At 39.2% G+C, this 22,058-nt stretch overlaps 1 protein-coding gene across 1 annotated transcript in view; it reads right to left on the reverse strand.

The window, feature by feature from the left end:
* LOC122451654 (kinesin-like protein KIF28P) overlaps window positions 1–22,058 on the reverse strand; it is an 88,158-nt gene that overhangs the window by 58,793 nt on the left and 7,307 nt on the right. Inside the window, exons 2-4 of the mRNA XM_043484545.1 lie at window positions 20,979–21,173; window positions 15,056–15,259; window positions 11,239–11,274 (exon numbers count right to left, since the gene is read on the reverse strand). Coding sequence (XP_043340480.1) covers window positions 11,239–11,274; window positions 15,056–15,259; window positions 20,979–21,173 — 435 coding nt within the window. The remainder of the gene's footprint in view (window positions 1–11,238; window positions 11,275–15,055; window positions 15,260–20,978; window positions 21,174–22,058) is intronic.

Raw genomic sequence — 22,058 nt, forward strand, 5'->3', positions numbered from 1 at the left:
GATCCTGATAAGGAATACAGAACTAATAAGCCACCACCAGCTGGAAGAGTTCGGGAAAGGTCGAGAGGAGACACTGCCTGTCCGTCCACTTCCCAGAATCCCTCTTGCTAGCATCCATCTTGGCTGAGCGATGCGTGCGCCACCAGGAAAGACTCTGAATTAGAATGATTGGCCAAAGACCACCCAGAAACTAATCCCATCACCATAAAACCCAAGACTGCGAGCCACGCGGCAGAGCAGTTCTCCTGGGTTCCCTTACCTTACTGCTCTCCACCCGGGTGCCCTTTCCCAATAAAATCTCTTGCTTTGTCAGCATGTGTCTCCTCGGACAATTCATTTCCGAGTGTTAGACAAGAGCCCAGTTTCGGGCCCTGGAAGGGGTCCCCCTTCCTGCAACAAATGGCGATCACGAAGGGACATCTTCTTCGCTGAGACTGACATCCTGACCACTCGGGGTACTCAAGGGCCAGCTTGCCTGCCAATGGACCAGACCCAGCGGCCGCAACTGGGACCCTTTTGTCCCTGGTCTCCTCCTGACGCGGACAACTGGCCAGAGTGCCCCGACCGGTAAGAAACAAGAGACTTTATTGACCTCCCTCCCCTTCCCTCTCTCTTTCCTCTCCTTAGCCCTTCCTATCCTTCCCGTTTTTCTAGTCCCCCGGTCCTGGACGCAGGAATCTGGTCGAAGGGCCTCAGCTTGAGCTGAGGATTGGAGACTGATCACCTCCTCTTGGCAGAGAACTCGAATTTTCTGGTCTGGTTTCTGGTAGGGCCGAGTTCCAGTCCTCCCTTTTCTGGAAGCCCAGGGAAAAGTCCCGTAACGCCTGGGCGTCTGTAGGTGGCAGGAGACTTCTGTAAGGCCACCCCTTTTGCCCCCTGTTCGCGCCTCCTCCCCCTTCTTTCAACCTGGCTTCCTTTCCTCCTTTTGAAATCTTTGAAGACATCTGAAGTTTTGTGTCTCTATAAAAGGTTTTCTGAGAGACTGTATTCTTGTATTTAAGAGAGTGTCTGATGAAGACTGCCAGGTTTATATGTATGTGTTTTAACTCTGTTCTGTGTTGTGATTTGTGATGGCCATTTTGCTTTGTTTGGCTACCATTTAGACCTGCCACCATTTTGTTAGAGCTTGATTTTCTTTCCCTGTGCCTTGAGACCAGGGCTATCAGGAACACTTATCTAGACCATCTCTAACTCCTGAGACTGAGAAAAAAAAGAAAAAAGCCTTTAAAAATGTTATTTATTTCAGCTTTTTTTTATAAACTAGTAAATTTTATATTGTAATATCTAATTCATGACCAAACTTAGAAAATGAAGCTAGATCTTGCAGTGTGTCTGTCTAAATATGTCTTGGTATGTTTTTGTCTCTGGGTAATATTTTTAGGTTAATTTGTAAATGAGCTCTATTTAATTGGCTTAAAAAAAGGTAAGTGCTTACAAATCAAATAATTCTAAATTAAACAATAAATTCCAGGTTCAGGTGAACTGGGAAATATTCAGTATTAAATACCTGATATTAATGTTTTTTGTTGACCTATCTAATATAGACATGTCTTAGAATAATTAACATCAAGTGGAATATTTTCATTGTACCTAGGTTTAATATAAGTTAAATATTATACCTATTACAAGTTTGTCAACAAAGAAATTACCTCGAGTGAAAAAAACTTCTAAAAAATGTAAATGAGGTATGAGTTTATATATAAACTCTATTAAGAATAATTATTCTTTAAAAATATCTGTCTACAATAGTCTCCCCAGATTGGTGTAACTTGAATTTCTAAGGGTTGTGCTAAACTAAGTATTAGAAGTCTATTAAATAATTAGGTCTATTCCAAATGAAATAAGATTTTGAAACATTTACTACTAAACACTGATTTCCTTTTACAGAAAAACTAAAGAGATTTGGGACTATAAATGAATAATGTTTGATGCCATCCTAAAATGTTTTAAGAAAGCAAGGGTTTTGGAAATTATCACTGGTATTTATGCTCACCAATCTATAAAATGCTAATATAAAAGTTAGCTCTTGCTTGCTAAAGGAAAGCAGGAAGAGTGATTTCAGCAAAAAAGTATGAAAAAAATACTAAAAAGAGTTATGCATGATCAGGATTTTCTAAAATTGGATTACAATTAGTTAGATAAGTGGATTTTGTTAAAAATGACATGGTTGTAAGAAAACTGCTTAGAGCCAATTAGGTCCAAGATAGCGGAGCTGACTTTCACTAGACCTTGAGCCTTGGTATTTGCGCCCATTGTGACATATCAATAAGCTAAATGATACACCCATCAACATTGAATGAATCTGACCAAATGTTCTAAAGCTTTTAATTGATCTTTTCGATAAAACTTCCTGAATCGAATTCTTTTGAAGTTTCTTTGACATCTAGCTAACTTTGGGGTGTTTCAGAGGGCCCCTGAAACATCCCAAAGAGAGATATTAAACTGTTTATTTGGTTGGTTAAATTACATGAAAAAGATTATCAAATGAGCAATAAATCTGCTCACGTTATAATGTATGGTAAAATTACTAATACAGATATCCTAGAAATTATATAGAGTTCTTAACATTTTGATATGTCTTGGTGTTCTAATGAGAAACCTGATGACTTCACAAAAGTTAACAAAGAACTAAATGAACCAGCGAATATGCTTATAATTTTTATGGTTTCTATCTGAAAAATTACAGGTTTGAATCTTGTGTTTTCCAGGAGTAAGGAAAACATTCCTCTCAAACTAATTATGAAAATAATTTGGTAAAATTATACGTTATGAACAAAACAATTATATTTTCTCTCTCTCTGACTCCTCCAGAAATTTGAAACTCTTAGGTTTCCAGTAAGTTTATCAAATGAGCTAGGAAGGTTATCTCACTAACAGGTATAAAAATCTCAAGGAAGTTTTGAGACCTTAAAAAGAAAAGAGTTCACCTAGATTTGTTAGGCAAAATCTGTGATAAGCCTTTGGTGTGAGTTTCCCAGCCCTGTTTTATATTAAAAGTTCAGTTTGAGATTCTATAAGTGTTTCAGCAAAATAAAAAGTCTATAATCAATTATGGTTATATAAATCATCAGACCAAAATTAGTAAAAACAGACCTATTTTGCAAAAAAAACTAGCCTTAATTTGGTTATATTTGATAAAAATGAGGGTAACTTTGGGGAAAAAGATATTTCAAAAAATGTTAAATCCCAGTTTGTTCATGGAGGTCTGCATGTAGTAAGACTCATTTCTTGGATAGTTCTTTGCTGTTATGTGATATTAATGCAAAATTTAATTGAATTCTTAAAGAACACCCTAAGTTTGTTTCTGAAGCTTATCTCAGTAATCTATCTTTGGACGAAGATCAGATGCCTCATGACCTGCAACCAGGACTGGAAAAAGACATAATTTAAGAGACTGTCTCCAACCTGGATGGAAAGACTTTTTGTCAGGTACTCTTAACTAGCTCATGCACAATGAAACTGAAGGGAAATTAACTCTTAGATTAATTCCCACTTCCAAAGGCCCCTTCCTGGTCTATAGAGAAGACAGCTGACCTGATCTCACCTTAAAATGATGCTCAAACAAGAAAAACTACAGTACACCAAGATGAGAAGACAACGACATCAGAGGTAGACAGCTTGTCCAAGATACTGGACCTGATTCGTATGATCGTTTATAGTGTTCTCTTGACTTCTTAGACCTTTGTATATAAATCAAATGCTTTTCTATCATAGGCCTGATACTATGCTAGTTTTAAAAATCAATCCAATTGTTGGGTTTGTGGCCAATTATCTGTGTCTAGCTCTGGGTTACCTTGGTAAATTTCTCTACTACAAGATTCTAACTGGTTGGCCCTGAGGAAATTTACTTGGAAAAATTATAGTCATATTCAGGTTACTATGATACTACCAGACGGGATCCCCTCACTGGGCCAATTAATAATGCCTACTCTGACTCTGGCTATAAATTTGAGCCTTTTTCTATTCCTCAAGCTCAATCAGAGCAACAAAAAAGGTTTTAGCAAAAAAAAAAAAAAAATCTCCCACAATTATGAGATAGATTTATATAGATAACACTAGGCTATGGTAATTTAGGTTTAAAGTCTCCTCTGTGTTAAAAACAATTAAATCATACTAAAGATAATCAGTCTAGTAACACTAAAAAACTGGGCTATGTGCCTTATAAATGGTGGTGCCAATGTATAATTTCCATGAAAGATAAAGATTCGTACAGAGTAGACTAAGACAGACGACCTGGGATATGCTGGGCTACATCTAATGGAAGCTCTTAAGTGTTACTTGTGACTTTACTAGTACTGCTGGCTATGTTCTTTATATTTCACCTGTTTTGCAGAATTGCTATTTCTTACAGTGCCAAATGTGTGACTGAGGCCTCTGATAGAATAATATATAGTTCCTTATAAAATCGATGATGATGACAGTATAACTCTAGATATGAGAAAAAGCAACAAGAGGGAATGTTTTCCTGGACCAAGAGGCTAGTAAGACAGGTGGTCCAGAAAATTTTAGATACTGTTTTATGGCCTAATCCAGTAACAGCACATTGAGAGGCCGGTCGACAAAATCTTTGCCAAACCTGAGAATGGACATTCTCAGCACCATGGGATAAAATGGTCATGAAATGCCCCCCTCAAAGTCGTGGTCAAGTTTGTGAGCAAAAAGGGGCTTTGCCAACTGAAGATTGACACTTGCCATCTACATCTACAGCGATTCTATCATGACCACTGCAACTGCTGACTTCCAACGGCCCTGAAAGGAGTTCAGGGTGAAGATCAAGAATGAGGTGTTCCGTGCTCTGGGAAAAACTGGCAGAACAGGCCTTCAGATAGTTAGATCTTTTCAAGAGATTTTATGAGTCCCAATTCTTGCATCTTCTCATACCTAGAGAAACACTGACATCATTAATGGTGCCATCTGCTTTGGCTATTAACGAAAAAATTTTACAATTAAAAGTCAAAATGGAGTACTCAGCTATGGTTCAGACATCCTGGGAAATAACCAGGTGTTACTATGGGTGTAATTTCAGATTAGACATTGTATTGCCAAACACTTGAGTTTTCTGAGTCGTGTCAGGCTTAGATGCCACCATTCTCAAAACAATGTCTGCTGGAAGCTAGTAACTTCTACCTTACTTTTTATAAAACTAGACAACTGGCCACCTGGCTACAAGTCTCCCTGAAGTGCCAGGTCCAGACTGGATTTCAGGTCTATTCTTCTAAAAGAAAGAGATTTACTTTGTCTATTAAAACTCCAGTTATCCCTTCTCTAGCTACTACTAACTGGGTATGTTACAACAAAATGGCAGACCAAGGGATTGAGATTTTAATCATACAACGCTCAGATCTAAGACTTGGAACTCAGAAATACTTCCAATTCAGTGTCTCTTCTCCAAGCTGAGGTGGTCCTATGCCCCATTTTGACAAAAAGTTATCACAGTCATAGTTGCCCTGTTCCCTAAATAAAACTGAACAGGACTCTGCGGGGTAGCAACTCTGGAGTACAGATCTGCTGACTGTAAAATATAGGCTTTATTCAGCCTCCTTGACCTTCCCTGAGTTCCAAAGGGTAGATTCAAACAATTGCCAATCAGAGAAAGAAAAAAATACAGAAACAGAGGGGAAACAATCAAATGGTGGTACAGCCTTGAGACGGGTCCTGGTTCCTACTCAAAAAAAAAAAAAATGCATAACAATGTCTTTTGAGTTCTTCTACAGAACTAGAGCCCCCACCCAGGTGAAAGATGGTAACTTCAGACTAAACATAAGATTCTTAGAACACAGCTCTGTTGCTTGACCACCAGCCAATCATCCCAGCAGTGCCTCCTGTTTCTGGGGACCAGTGATGACCATCCTGTTAGGTTTCCTGTTTGGCCCCTGTCTATTTTACCTCTGAGAGGCGCTGACAGTTTCAAACTAAGTTGCTGTTATTACAAGAGTAAAAGCTGGTTTCAGATATGAAACACCCCAACTTAGATCAGGTAGAGGGAGACTTCTGCTCTGCTAGGCAGGCCTACGCCCAGGCACAGCAGGAAGAAGTTACAGAAGAAGGAGACCTCCGCCCCAATTCCCAAGAAGCATCTTGAGTATGAAGTCTCTCAGGGGGGAGTTGTTAGGGGAAGCACACTGATTGAAACCGCCCACCCTGGCCAGGCACCATAGTAACTATTTGCATGAGTTGTTTTATGGCAGGAGATCCTGTTAAGGAATACGGAACTAATAGGCCACCACCAGCCGGAAGAGTTCGGGGAAGATCGAGAGGAGACACTACCTGTCCGTCCACTTCCCAGAATCCCTCTTGCTAGCATCCATCTTGGCTGAGCGATGCGTGCGCCACCAGGAAAGACTCTGAATTAGAATGATTAGCCAAAGACCACCCGGAAACTAATCCCATCACCATAAAACCCAAGACTGCGAGCCACGTGGCAGAGCAGTTCTCCTGGGTTCCCTTACCTACTGCTCTCCACCTGGGTGCCCTTTCCCAATAAAATCTCTTGCTTTGTCAGCATGTGTCTCCTCGGACAATTCATTTCCAAGTGTTAGACAAGAGCCCAGTTTCGGGCCCTGGAAGGGGTCCCCCTTCCTGCAACACTGTTGTAGTTAGTGAAATCAGAAGCTTTTTTTTTTTTTTTTTAAGGAATTCAGTTTTATTATTTTCAAGTACCTAGAGCACTTCAGGGCTTCCCGGGTGACTCAGATGGTAAAGAATCTGCCTGCCAATGCAGGAGACACAGGTTTAGTCCCTGGGTGTGGAAGATCCCCTGGAAATGGCAACCCACTCCAGTATTCACAGTTTGGAGGCAGAACCAGAAGTAAGAAACCCACGGACAGAGGAGCCTGGTGGGCTACAGTCCATGGGGTCGCACAGAATTGGACATGACTGAATGACTAAACAACAACAAGAGCAGTTCAACCAGACTGCAAACTCCCTGAGGGTGGGAGTTGACTAGTAAATCCTAACATAGCTCCTGACACATAGTAGGCACCCAGTGAAATGCTTCTGGAGAGAACAGTGTAACTGGAGCTAAGTTAAGAAGAAATGTTTAATACATTGCATGTAGGATATTGGGGGAACTGCTTCTATAGCTTGAAAAAATTTTTAGTTGGCAACTACAGTTGTCTGACTTTAAACGAAAGTGAAACTGTTAGTTGCTCAGTCGTGTCTGAGTCTTTGTGACCACATGGAGCCTGCCAGACTCCTTTGCTCATGGAATTCTCCAGGCAAGAATACTGGAGTGGGTAGCCATCCCCTTATCCAGGGGATCTTTCTGACCCAGGGATCAAATCTTGTCTTCTGTGTTGCAGGCAGATTCTTTACCATCTAAGCCACTGGGGAAGCCCCAGTGGTGATTTTAAAGCATTTGTGGTTGAAAATATTGTTTTCTTATTAACCTAAATATGCTCCTAGTAACCTTGTTAACTCTTGCAGTTGATTAGCAACTCCTTTGTGGATAACATAAAAATAAATTATCTCTTTCTGAATTGTCACAAATTTTGTATCACTAAATAATGAAGTCTTACTTTTCTAAGAACAGTGATAAATGAAACTTAATTAAAAGTTCATAACATTCAAAGTACCTAATGTTCTGCCTAGGTTAAATCATGCTGCCACCACTCTGAATCTCTACTTCCAAGAAACTTATCTAACCCAAACAGGATTTGCTATAGGCAAACCTAACACAAGAATATAGATAATTCTTTGGATCTCATTATTATTATTATTGGAGATTTATGTGATGTCACACTTAGACCGTGGCCTCAGGTGAAAGCCCATGTTGCATTTCCCCCCAGAAAGCCAGTTCTGCCCGGGCACAGGAGGTCGAGCTATGGGAGCCTGCTAGAGCCTGAGCCCCTGCAGAGGAGAGTTGGTGTGACATGATGCAGTGAGGTCTGGGCTGGGAATCTGACCTGGGTTCTTACTTCTGGTTCTGCCTCCTAACTGTGAGAGCTTTGGAGAGTCTCCTACACTGCCAGTTTTTTCCTCATAAGAGGAGGGGAATGGACTAAATGATTTCTAAGATCTCTCCCAGCTCAAATATTCTGTAGCTGTAAGTCCTAGAGTCAAGTTGCTCGGGAACCACTGACAGAAACCACCCCCCTCGGCCAGACACAATGATAACCACTTGCAGGAGCTGTCTCACACCAGGAGGTCCCTCCTGATAAGGAACTTAGTGCTGGCGCAGAAAACTAACTGGGAGAATTCAGGAGGGGCCAAAAGGAGAGAGCAGACACCACTCCATAATATGTCTTACTAACCTCCCAGAATCCTTCATGCTGCAGTCCATCTTAGCTGAGAGTTGCTCACGCTCCAAGGAAGGATCCTGAGTTGTGGGCCAAGCAAGATGACTGGCCAGAGACAACCTAGAAACTAACCCCATCACCACAACACCCCAGACTGCCAGCCACGTGGCAGAGCAGTTCTCCTGGATCCCCTTACCCCGCTGCCCTCCTCCCAGGTGCCCCCTTCCCAGTAATGTCTTTTGCTTTGTCCTATGTATCTCTCAGATAATTCTTTTCTGAGGGCTAGATAAGAACCCGCTCTTGGCCCAGGAAAGGGTTCCCCTTCCTGCAACAGAGGCAAGATCACACACAGATTGAATTCAGGCAAGAAAAATTAGGACAGTAGACAGAAGAGCTAGAGATAGGAAGACATTGAAATGGTGACAACTTCTGCCTTAGCTAGGAAGCCTTTTCTATAACTTCCACTGAGCGATATAAATTGTTAACAAGTGGCATCTAAGGCTGAAGATATGTCTGAATAGGGCTCATTAGAAAAAAAGCTAAGTAGGTTTAACTGGATAGAATGCAAGTGTGAGGGCCCAGAGATGAGGGCAGTTCCTGGCACTGGACTCTCCAGGTTGTACCTGGAGATTGAGTCAGTGATTATCATGAGACCTTCCTCACTCACTTCAGCCCCTATGGGACTCTCCTAGCTCTGCCTCTATCTGGCACTCCTTCAAATACAACTTCACTCTGCTGCTAGAGAAATCTTCTAAAACCAAGGCTGATTCTCTTATTTCCCTGTTTAGAATCTTTCGCTGATGCTCCATTGTGTACCAAAGGGCCTTTGCCTTCTGGCAACTGATGTTTAGCTCCATCTCCTGATGCTCCCCCATTCTCATCTCCCTGCATGCTTCTAACTCTGGCTACCTAGAGCCCTCACTGTTCCCTTAAACGCCGTGTGCTTTCACATGTTCTTGGACTTGCTGGTACTAATCATGCCCCCAACCCTCCTCCTCCTGGCTCACCAAACTCATAGCATCTTTCAAGACCCAGTCTAACTCCTCTGTTTACAAACAGCACCAACACTCACAGGTAGTGTTAGTTGCTCTCTCTTCTATGACTTTTTACCATTCATGCAGCATACATGATATATTTTATTACTGTCTGGAGAGGATGTAAAATCTCCCGCCAAGCTTCTCCATGGCAGAAATCACGTCTTAGGTTTTATTCATCCTCAGAGTCTAGTGTGATGTCTGAAACATTAAAAGTATCTAATAAACTTCACTTTGACTATTGAAGTACTACTGGAAAAATACCAGACTCCTAGCTGGTGAGACATGAAGAGGTTATAAGCATGTCCATGTCCTTATTTTAGAGATGAGAAAACAAAATTCCAGAGAGATTATTTTCATTAATAGGTATCAGTCGGGGGTCCACAATGTGATGCCATTTCCCTGTTCCTTCCATCTGAACTTGGTAACGAAGTGAAGCTGCCTATTTGGTATGATAAAGGAGTCATACTGTCTTCCAGGCCCATCACTTTGAAAGAAATAGAAACTTAATCAGTGACTTTAGCATAACAACCCATTTGAATTTGCTATCAACCTTCAACAATAGTAAATGACTCATGGAAGCATATGGGTATTTTCTCTCCTTAATATAAAGAGAAAAACGTGGACAGATTTATTCCATCAATGTTTATTTAGCAATGATTAAGTGTAAGACTTTGGATAGTGCTTGGAGTTATATAAGAAATCTTAGGATATGAAACTGCCCTTAAGAAACTTACAATTAAAGATTCCTTTGTGAATTTATCCATGCAGCAAAACTTAGGGGCATCCATTTTAAACCAAACTATATTAAACTAAACCAAACCAAACTAAACCAAATTATACTAAGTATTGCAAATAGAAAGGTGTAATCCTTTGTTCTGGAAATATAAATATGGAAATAAAATTTTATAGTGTAAGGGCAAAGGGAAAGGGTAGAATGAAAAAGGACTTTCTGAACACCGAGTGTTTGCTTAGCACTACGTCTCAATGTGCAGTCTAGTTTATTGTATTTATTTTAAACAATATTTATTTATCTAGCTGTGCTGGGCCTTACTTGCAGCATGGGGGATCTTTGATCTTCACTGCAGCATGCAGGATTTTTAGTTGCGGCATGTTGGCTCTAGTTCCCTGATCAGAGATCAAACCCTGGCCTCCTGCATTGGGAGTGTGGCGTCTTAGCCACTAGATCACCAGGGAGGTCCCCGGTTGTGTCTTATTTTAAATTCTCTGCTTTATAAATAAGCAATCTGAGCTCTGAGATAAAGTAATTGTCCAAAGTCACAAAGCTAATAACTGAGAGAGCTGGGATCTGAAACCATATTCCAACTATGATCAGATTTGCTAAATGGCTGAAAAAAATAAAAAGAAAAATATTTTGTGACATATGAAAATTATGTGAAATTCAAGCCTCAGTGTCTATAAACAAAGTTGTATTGGTACACAGCTCACCTACACTTATACTTCACTTACACTTCAGCTGTGGCCAGTTTTGCTCTCTGAGGGCAGAGTACAGTAGTTGTGATAGACACTTTAAGGCCTTCAAAGTCTAAAATACTTTATGTCTGTACTTTGAAGATAAAGTTTGCCAACTCCCATACTGAAGCCAGCTGCTTTAGGATCTATAGATAAGCTGACATTTGAACTGGACTCGAAGTTCAGTGGTTTCTCTAAGACCAGAGAAACCAAGAAGGGTATTCCAGGCAGAGGAAGGATAGATGTAGGAGGGAAGGACGTATTGTGGAAAGGGAGAAAGGTCCTATGTGGCTGATTCAAGGAGTGTGTAGAGATAGAAGGACATAAGATGAAGGGGAACCTGGCTAAAATGAGGTAGGTTAGGGCTGGATAGCCGACGCCAGGCTAATGGGTGTTGACTTTATCTGTAGGATGGATGGGGGGGAGCCCCTGCCATTTTTTAAGCTGCAGAGAATCACTCAGAATTGTCTGTCAGAAAATATAATCACTGTTACCTGTTCGTTGTAAATTTCCAGCATGCTGAATGTAACCTGTATAGGGAAGAGCATAAAGTAAATTAGGATTCTCTTGAAACAGTCACCTTTGGGAGAAAGAAAAAAAAAAAAAAGGACTATGGAAACAACATAAATGTACAACAAAGGAAAAAGCTAAATATTAAAATAGTGAAACTCAATTTCACATGCAATATGAGATTCTGAAATAATTTTAATGATGTGGAGGAAGTTCTTAATATAAACCAAAAACAGATTCAAAAGTGTGTGTGTGTTTTGGTCTCGATCGTGAACAGAAAAAAAAAGCTTTTTCTTTATTGTTCACTCTCCAATCTGAACAGAGGCAGAGAAAAAGATTGGTCTTTACCTTACCATGCATTTGGAGCAACGTTAGCCAATCTCCTACCTCCTAAACAGAAGACTGGAGGAAACTGAGTGACTAGTCTAGAGAAAAGGCTCTGAGATACTGACACTTTGCCGCCACTATACCCTCCTTGGGAAAAGCTGGCTTGTCCGTTAGCCACCCTTCGGTGAGTCTGGCCAGTCAAACCCCACCTCCCAAGAACTTCCAGCTAGCTTCAGAGAGCATCACAGGTTTAAAATGAACAAATGGGAGGGAAGGTCAAAATGGTAGAATAGGAGGACATGAAGCTTACTTCCCTCCACTCACACATCAGTAATATATCTACATGTGAAGCAATTCTCACCAAAATTTAGTTGGAAACTGGCTGAAAGACTCTTACACAACCAAGGCGTGGGAAGAGATCCACAAAGAATTAGGTAGGAAAGGAAGAGAAGGAATCAGTTTGGGGTCTGCTCCCCTGGGAGGGACACAGAAGAGGAGAGAGATCACCGGCTTGAAGGGAGTGAGAGGTATGAAAACAAAATGGGCAACCCAGCCCAGGATCTGTCACCAGTAGGATGAGTCCCCGCCTTAGCGGGGCCGGAAACCAGTGGGACCCACAGCGGGCTGTAAGCAACCTAGACTCCACTCATGAGAATGTGCCCACACTTGCTCACCCCAGAAACAAGGCACAGAAGACAGATTAAAACTGCCTGGGACTCTGGTCAGTTTCCTGCAACTGCCCTGCGGAGCCCCACACCCAGCCAGAGTTGAGTAACCACTCCACCCCTCTTGTCTCAGCACTGCTGCCCTCTGGGGGTAAGGGTGCTGGTGCTGGGAGGGGAAGAACAGACACAGAACGCAGGAGCCGTCTGGGACCCAACCCTCTAGGCTTCTGCTCTGGCAACTTGGGACTCGACGCCGCTCCCTACTGGGCAGTGACAGCCGCTGAGAGAGGAGACGCCTCAGCTCACACCTGGCTCTGACCCTAGCCCCTCCATTTCCAGAACTTCCCAGACAAGCAAAAACTAAGAGTTTATCAATACTAAGTCAACCCTAAAAGCAATGTTAATAGGTCTTCTCTCAGTGGAAAAAGAAAAGGCTACAACAAGTAAGAATCTATAGGAAACGAAAAATCCCACTAGTAAAGGTAAATATATAATAACAGCTGTGGATCAACCAATTAAACAAACTAGTATGAAGATAAACGGGCTTCCCTCATAGCTCAGTTGGTAAAGAATCAACTGCAATGTGGGAGACCTGGGTTTGATCCCTGGGTTGGGAAGATCCCCTGGAGAAGGGAAGGGCTCCCCACTGCAGTATTATGGCCTGGAGAATTCCAAGGACTGTATAGTCCATGGGGTCACAAAGAGTCAGACATGACTAAGTGACTTTCACTTCACTTCACTTCATGAAAATAAAAGACAAAAAAAATTGTGCAGTCATCTATATTGGCTTTTGAGCAGCGAGCAGTTACCCCACTTTTGGTAACAATATCTCATTGTGGTTTTGAGCTTCATTTCCCTAATAATTAGTGATGTTGAACATCTTTTCACATCCCTGTTGGTCATCTGTATATATTCTTTGGATAAGTGCTTATTCAGGTCCTCTGCCCATTTTTAAATTGGGTTGTTTGTTTTTTTGCTGTTGAGTTGTATGTGTTCGTTATATATTTTGAAAATTGACCTCTTATTGGATGTATGATTTGCAAATATCTTCTCCCATTCAATTGGCTGCCTTTTCATTTTAATGATGGTTTCCTTCTCTGTGCAAAAGGTTTTTCATTTTATCGATCCCATTTGTTTATGTTTGCTTCTCTTTCCCTTACTTTTGAGTCAGAGCCACAAAAACATTGCTAAGACTGATTTCAGTGCAGTTGCTGCCTATGCTTTCTTCTAGAAATTGAATGATTTCAAGTCTTACATTCAAGTATTTAATACATATTAAGTTAATTTTGTGTATGGTATAAGATGAAGTGAAGTTTTAGTCACTCAGTCACGTCTGACTCTTTGCAACCCAATGGACTGTAGCCTGCCAGGCTCCTCTGTCCATGGAATTTTCCAGGCAGGAATACTGGAGTGGGTTGCCATTTCCTTCTCCAGGGGATCTTCCTGACCCAGGGACTGAACCTGGGTCTCTGGCATTACAGGCAAACTCTTTACCATCTGAGCCGCCAGGGAAGCCCTATGACATAAGATAGTGGTCTAGTTTCATTCTTTTGCACGTGACTAGCCAGTTTTCCTAACACTGTTTATTGAACAGATTCTCCTTTTCTCACTGCATGTTCTTCACTCCTTTGTCATAAATTGATAATCATCCATATATGTATGAGTTGATTTCTGGGCTCTCAGTTCTGTTCTATTGATCTCTGTGTCTGTTTTTGTACCAGTACCATATTTTTTTCAATTTAAAAATTTAATGAATTCCTAAATATTTGAAAATATAATTCCAGAGAAATTATTTAAAAGCCTACCACTGAAAGAAAAAGATAAAATCAGAAAACTTCATAAAAAACACTTTTTGAAAAAGTGAGTATCTGACACTAAAGAATACTGTAATTATTTTTCACTTTTTAAAAACCTTTTTATTTTGTACTGGGGTATAGCTGATTAATAATGTGGTGACAGATTCAGGTGAACTGCGAGGGACTCAGTTGTACATACACATGTATCCATTCTCCCCAAACTCCCCTCCCATCCAGGATGCCACATAACATTGAGCAGAGTTCCATGTGCTTTACAGTAGGTCCTTCTTGGTTATCCATTTTAAATATAGCAGTGTAGTATCATATTTTTTTGATCATTATAGTTTCGTAGTATAGTTTTTTTTTTTTTTCGTAGTATAGTTTTAAACAAGGGAGTATGATGCTTTCAGCTGTGTTCTTCTTTCTCAAGATTGTTTTGACTATTTGGGATCTTTTGCAGTTCTATACAAATTCTAGAATTATTCTACTTCTGTGAAATTTGCCATTAGACTTTTGATAGGGATTGTATTGAATCAGTAGATAAATTTGAGTAGTATGGGCATTCAAATAATATTAATTCTTCCAACTCATGAACATGGGATGCAATTCCATTTATTTGTGTCTTCATCAGTTTCTTTCATCAGTGTACTATAGTTTTCTGTGTACAGGCATTTCACCTTCTAGGGAAAGTAAGGACAATTGTTAGGACAATTAAGAAACAAGATAATATTCTTAATTTAGAAATAAAAATAAATTAAGATGAGAACACACCTTAAGATGCCTGCTTCTATGACACTCAAAGTGCCTTTAAAAAACCTTTTCCTGGGTTTGCCTCCATAGAACCAGAAAAATTCAACATTTTATTTGATTTTGTAATGATATAAGGATTTTGGTATGGAAAATTAACATTATCCTAAAGTAGATATGCTGATAACTTCCACTGGAGGCAAGGAATTTCCAAAATGAAAACAAATTTTTTTTCCTTAAAGAAGAGATTCTAGAATAATGCATACCTGGTATTCTTGATTTTTGTCTCGGTTCTCAATTGCTTGAAATAGCTCTTCGCACACATTTGGAATGATACCCTTGTTTGCACCAAACCCAATCATGGAATAGCTTTTTCCAGAGCCAGTCTGCCCATAGGCCAAGAGAGTAGTATTATAGCCTTGCCAAGCACTGTCCAGAATTCCTCTGCCAAGATCATGAAAAACCTCTTTCTGGAAAGAAAATTGCAGGTATTATGTTCAGCACAGATTTTTCACAGTACTTTTAAAATCTAACATTCTGGTTTTGAAGAATTCCACCTTAATAAGTATCATTCAACTTACTTGAAATGTAACTCAGATGCTATCTTAGAACCAATGGAATAAAGCTGGGAACCAAAAAAAGATTTGTCAGTTTGGAAGATACTGATCACCATGGGATCACCACAGATCTTCAACTAGCTAGTACCCATCAGTAACGGACTTGTGTATTTTACAAAACATGGGATAGGTCTTTAAATTTCAGCAATTAGACAAAAATTTCAAGGCTCCAAGGGACACAGACCAGCCAAAGTGTTTTCTATTGGGTTGGCCAAAGCTTCATTTGTTTTTTTCTGAAAGATGATTGCAGTAGCCCTTAATAGTGTTTAACTTCATTTGAAACAATTTTGTTACATTGCCTTGTGACAGCTGTCATCTCAGCGTGCATTTATAAAAACTTATCAGAAATTGGTGAATTTTTGTATAACCATTTTAATATTGGAGATGGAAAAGCAAAAGCAACATTTTGGCATACTGTGCATATTATTTCAAGAAAAGTAAAAAAAATTATGCAGTGTATGGAGAAAGTGCTGTGGCTGATCGAATGTGTTAAAAGTGGTTTGTGGTTTCCCTGGATATGTTCCATGGTCGAGTAGATTGCTTGAAGTTCAAGGTCAACTATCACAATTCTTGCAGTCTTTTAAAACTGTCTTTTAAAAACTGAGATAGAATTGACATATAACATTAAATAGTTTCAAATGTATAGCATAATGATTTGATATATGTATTTGTTGAGAAATCATTACCAGAATAATTTATTGAGAAATGATGACCAGAAGTTCACACCCATTACTTCACAGAGTTAAACAATTTTTTTCTTCAATGAGAACACTTAAAATCTAGCAACCTTCGAATATACAATGTTGGATTGTTAACTCCAGGCATACCTCAGAGATACTGTGGGTTCAGTTCCAAACCATCACAATAAAGAAAGTAATGCAGTAACATGAGTCACACAATTTTTTTGGTTTTCCAGTGCACATAAAAGTTGTGTTTACACTATACTGTAATTTATTAAGTGTGCAATAGCATGACATCTAAAAATATATATAGATCAATTAAAAAAAATCTTACTGCTCAAAAATGCTACCCATCATCTGAGTCTTCAAGGAGTTATAATCTTTTTGCAATAGTATCATCAAAGATCACTGATCACAGATTATTATGAGAAATAGAAAGAAAAAGTCTTAAATATTTGGGAAAGTTACTAAAATGTGACACAGAGACATGAAGTGAGCAGTGTTGGGAAAATGGCACCAATTGACTTAGGCTTGCTTGATTCAGGACTGCCAGAAATCTTCAATTTGTGAAAACAAAAACAAAATGCCCAAATACTGTATCTGAAAATTGCAATAAAGCAAAGCACCTGTATAATCACCATGCTATACATTACATCTCTAGGACTTGTTTATCTTACTGGAAGTTTGTAACTTTTGATGACCTTCACCATTTTCACCCAAATACCTGTCTCACCCCACTCAACTCCAGCCCCAAACACTAAGCCCCTGCCTCTGGAAACCACTAATTTGTTCTCTGTTATCACGTTCATTTTAAAAAATATTCCACGTTTAGTATTTCTTTTTCTGTCTAACTTATTTTACTTAGCATAATGTCCCCAAGGCCTATCCATGTTGTTGCAAATGGTGGCATTTCCTTCTTTTTAATGGCTGAATTATTATTCTATTGTCTATATATGTATGTATATATACATATATATTTCTTGGTGGCTCATGGTAAAGAATCTGTTTGCAATGCGGGAGACCCAGATTTGATCCCTGGGTTGGGAAGATCCCCTGGAGGAGGGCATGACAACACACTCCAGGATTCTTGCCTGGAGAATCCCATGGACAGAGGAGCCTGGTGGGTTCATGGTGTTGCAAAGAGTCAGACACGACTGAGTGACTAAGCACAGAACTGCATATATATATACATTTTCTTTATCAATTGTCTTGATTACTGTAGATCTATCTACAGTGGGTTTCAGTTCTTCAAATTAATGTTGGCTACTGTAAGTCCTTTACAATTCCATGTAAATTATTGAAATAGCCTAATTTCTGTAAAAAGTTACCGTTGGCATTTTGATTGAGATTTTTTTTTAATCTGTTGATCAATATGACTTCTTAATAATGTTGAGTCTTCTGATTTGTCTTCCTCTTCTTAATGTTTTATAGTGCACAGATTTTGCATAGATTTTGTAAATTTAACCATTTCATGGTTTTGATGTTGCTGTAAATATTTTACAATCTTAATTACAATTGTATTATTGTAATTATATGTGATTATAAGTATATGTAATTACATAAATAAATTACAATCTTAATTTCCAGTTGCTTACTGCTGGCATAGAGAGATGGCTTCTCAGGTGGCTCAGTGGTAAAGAATCCTCTTGCCAATACAGGAGACACAGGAGATGGCGGGTTTAATCCCTGGGTAGGGAAGATCCACTGGAAGAGGAACTGGCAACCCACTCCAATACTCTTGCCTGGAGAATCCCATGGACAGAGGAGCCTGGCGAGCTGGAATCCATTGGGTCACAGAGTTGGATACAAATAAGCATGCATGTAGCATAGGGAAATTCTATCACTTCTTGTATATTGACCTTGGTTAACAAACTTATTCACTGTAGTAGCTTTTCACCCTCTTTTCCAGCAGATTCCTTAGGGCTGTTTTCATAGATAATTATGTTATCTGCAAGTAGTTATACTTCTTCATTTTCAATCTGCATATCATTCATTTCCTATTAATTGCCTTATTGCCCTGGCTGGGGCCTGCAGTGGATGTTATATAGAAATAATGAGATTGGACCTCCTTGCCTTGTCCCCATTCTGAGGGGCAACACATTCAGTATTTCACCATCAAATGTGATGTTACTTATGTATTTGAGGGAAGTTCTATTTCTAAGAGGCTCCCTCCTATTTCAAATTTGCTGAGAGTTTTTATCATGACTGGGTATTGAATTTCATCAATTGCTTTTTCTGCATCTGATCATATATATTTTCCCCCTCCCGATTCTGTTCATATGATTAATTACATTGATATTCATATGCTAAACTGATATAAAGTCTCACTTTATAATGATGTATTTTAAAAAATATGCTGGGGATTCTATTTGCTAAAATTTTGTTAATAATGTTTGTGTCTATGTTCATGAAGAAGGGTATTGATCTATTGTGTTTTTTTGTAGTATTTGGCTGGGTTTTGGCGTAATATTGGCTTCAAAAATGAATGGTCCTTCTATCATCTACAAGATTTTTTTTTTTCTTTCTGAATTATCACTATTTCTTCCTTTAGTAGAATTCATAGAAAAGTCATCTGGGCTTAGCTTTTGGGAGCAGAAGTTAAACTATAAATTTCTTTGATACAGGGATACTTGAGTTGTCTATTTTTGTGTGGACTTCAGTAGATTGTATCCATTTCATCTATGTTTTTAAATTTATTGGCATTAAGTTGTTCATAATATTCTCTTATTATTTTTTAATGTCTGTAAGATACATAGCAATATCTGTTTCATTTCTCATCTTTGTATTTTGTATCTTTTCTTTCTCCCAGGTTTTGGTTTCATTGATTTTTTTTCTATTATTTTACTGTCTTATATTAGTTTTCTTTAATCCCTTTCTTGCTTTTTCTATACTTTTCTTTTTCTAAATTCTTAGGTGGAGGAAGCCTAGGCTGTTGATTTGAGATTGTTCTCTAATATAATCACTTAATGCTCTAAGCCCTGATTTGGCTGCATCCCACAAGTTTTGATGAATGTTTTGATTTTCATTCAGTTCAAAATATTTACTAATTTCTTGTATTCTTATTCCCTGACCTATGGATTATTTAGAAGACATTTTCTAAATACTAGTGGAGTTTCCTAATAACTTTCAATTATTCCTTTCTAGTTTGATTCCACTGTGGTCAGAGAAGATACTTTGTATGATTTCAGTTATCTTACATCTATTGGGACTAGTTTTATGATCCAGAATATAATTTACCATAAAGTCCATGCTCACTTGAAAAAAAGTGTGTAGTGCTGTAGCTGAACGGAGGGTAGCAAAATTGTTCTGTAGTTGTCAATTAGGTTGGTAATATTGTTCTGGTCATCTGTAATATTGATTTGGGGTTGTTTGCTCTATTACTCAGAGAGGAGTGATGAAGTCACCAATCAATGGTAGATTTGAATATTTCTCTTTCAGTGTCCATCAGCTTCTGCTTTGTGTACTTTGAAGTTGTTAGTAAGTACATACCCACTTAGGATGGTATGTATGAAATACTTATTGTACTGAAGTCTACTTTGTGTGATATAAGTATAGCATCTGTAATTTTCTTCTTTTCAGTGTTAACACGAGTATCTATTTATTTATATTTAAATTGTGTTTGTGTAGACAAATATGAGGCTTCCCAGGTGGCTCAGTGATAAAGAACCTGCCCGCCAGTGCAGGAGATACAGGAGATTCAGGTTGCGTCCCTGGGTCAGGAAGATTCCCCTAGAGTAGGAACTGGCAGCCGCTCCGGTATTCTTGCCTGGAGAACCCCTTGGACAGAGGAGCCTGGCGGCCTCCGTCCCATGGGGTTGCAAAGAGTGGGAGGCAACTGAGCACTTATGCACTTAAGATGACATAGTTGGATCCAGATTTTCCTATCCAATCTGATTATCTGTACCATCTAATTAGTGTGTTTACTTACACCTGATAAAATAACCAGTGGTTGGCATTGACTCTACTATCTTGCAATTTGTATTCTGCTTATTTCATCTCCTCTTTGTTTCTCCCTCCTACTCTTTTCCTGCCATGCTCCAAGTTTCTTTCATAATTTCATTTTCCCACAGTTGACTCATTAGTTATACTTCTGTTGATTGATTTTTTTATTGATTGCTCTAGGACAGTGGTTCCCAAAGTGCATTCCGAGAAGACCTATGAAATTCTTTCAGTCCGTTTGTGAAGTCAGAACAATTTGACAGAGTATTTTTAGGCGTTGTTTAATAAAGGCTGTAATCTTTGAGCTGAGTTTTCAAAGATGAGTAGGTAGACAAGAAGAACAGAGAGAAAACGTTGGGAAGAAATGAACATAGCCTCAGTAACCTGTGGGGAAATCTCAAGCATACATGTAATTGGACTCATAGAAGGAATAAGGGGAGACAAAAAATACTTGGAGAAATTATGGTTGAAATTTTTTCAAAATGGAAATTACGAACACATGGATTTATGCAGGTTAATGAGCTCTATCCACATTGAAATGACCACTTTTCATTTGTACTCCATTGTATCCCACATATATTATTATAGAACCTGGAACATTTGAATGCACTTTTTTGCCTGTCTCCCTACACCAAATTCTGAGCAACTTCCAGGTAGAATAGTGTATGGCAAATGGTAAATACTCAATAAACCAAAATTCTCAAATGCCGAGTGCCACACAAGTTTGGCTTATTTTGCTTATATCAGAGAGGAGAATATAACTGACTTGACCAATATTCCCTTTTCAAAACAAGTAAATACATTAAAAAATAACAGACTTGTGTGTAAAAAATTACTTAGGCAACAGCTACACTTTTGGACTTCATAAAAAATCAAGGTACTAATATATTGTTAACACTCAAAAAAAAAAAAAAAAAAACAACTTCCATTGATGCTATTTTAAAGTAATTTACCTGGCCTGCAAATTTACTGCCAGGATCAGCTGAAATAAACACACCATCTTTATCCTTTTGAAATCCACTGTGAGACCAATACGCCAGGTCAAAAGTAAACGTCTTCGTATGTCCTGGGTTCTTAGGGTCTTGTATAATGGTGGTGGTCCTGGAATGCATGGAAATCACACATTTGCTCCCAGAATTCTTCTCTCTCTATAGTCAAAATCACAAATTCAAGTCAATCATTACAGTTTTCCTGTCATCCAATTTTTTTGCAGGTCTTTACATCTAGTAAGAAATTAAGCCAATAACTTACCGTTCATTCATTTTGTTCTCTGATTATTCTTAGCAGCTGTTAGGACAACAGTTGCTGTTATGGGTCCTCAGAATTTTTGAAAGGCTTGTCTCTAGTCATATTAACTTTCTGAGAATAGCATATCTAATGCTCAACTATGCTAATAGCATAAACTACAGCATCAGAGATCCATTCCCAACATGACAACGTAAGACGCTCCACTGTCCCACTCTCCAAAACTGGTGAAAAGTATTAATTAAAAAAATGAAAAAAAAAAAAAAAGGAAATGGAAATGATTCTAAGAGCAACAGCCAATGAAGAAAGATCTATTCCAGAAATCTATCAAAATTTGGTAAGAAAGGAGAGTCCATGGTGTTTAAGCAAGACTATTCCTTCTCTCTCCACTGTCAGCTCAGCCAAGGAGAGACAACTCCAGACCGCTGGAGCTGAGAGCACAGGGCTCCTTCTCCCTGGGTCCCAGGAGGAGGGATTTCTTCCTGAGAGGAGAGTGTCGGCATTTCTCACCCTGCCGCCTCCTACCTGTGACTGAGGCTTCATGTGGGAAAGTATGGGTGAGAGGTGGGAGCTCCTTCTTTTACCCACTTTCCACACATGGAACAGAGACTCTACCTTGGTTGCAGCGTGCTGAGAATACTGGGGTGCTGATCACACCTGCCCTGGCTCCCGGGTGGTGGTTCTTTTCCAGGAGAGACAAGCTGAAAAGACTGCAGGTAGTTGTTCCACACTGACCAAACACTGGGCTCTAGAGCAGGGCCATCATACAGAGTAGCTTCCTTGTGTCC

The sequence above is a fragment of the Cervus canadensis genome, chromosome 13 (assembly GCF_019320065.1).
Source record: "Cervus canadensis isolate Bull #8, Minnesota chromosome 13, ASM1932006v1, whole genome shotgun sequence".
NCBI classification, from domain to species: Eukaryota; Metazoa; Chordata; class Mammalia; order Artiodactyla; family Cervidae; genus Cervus; species Cervus canadensis.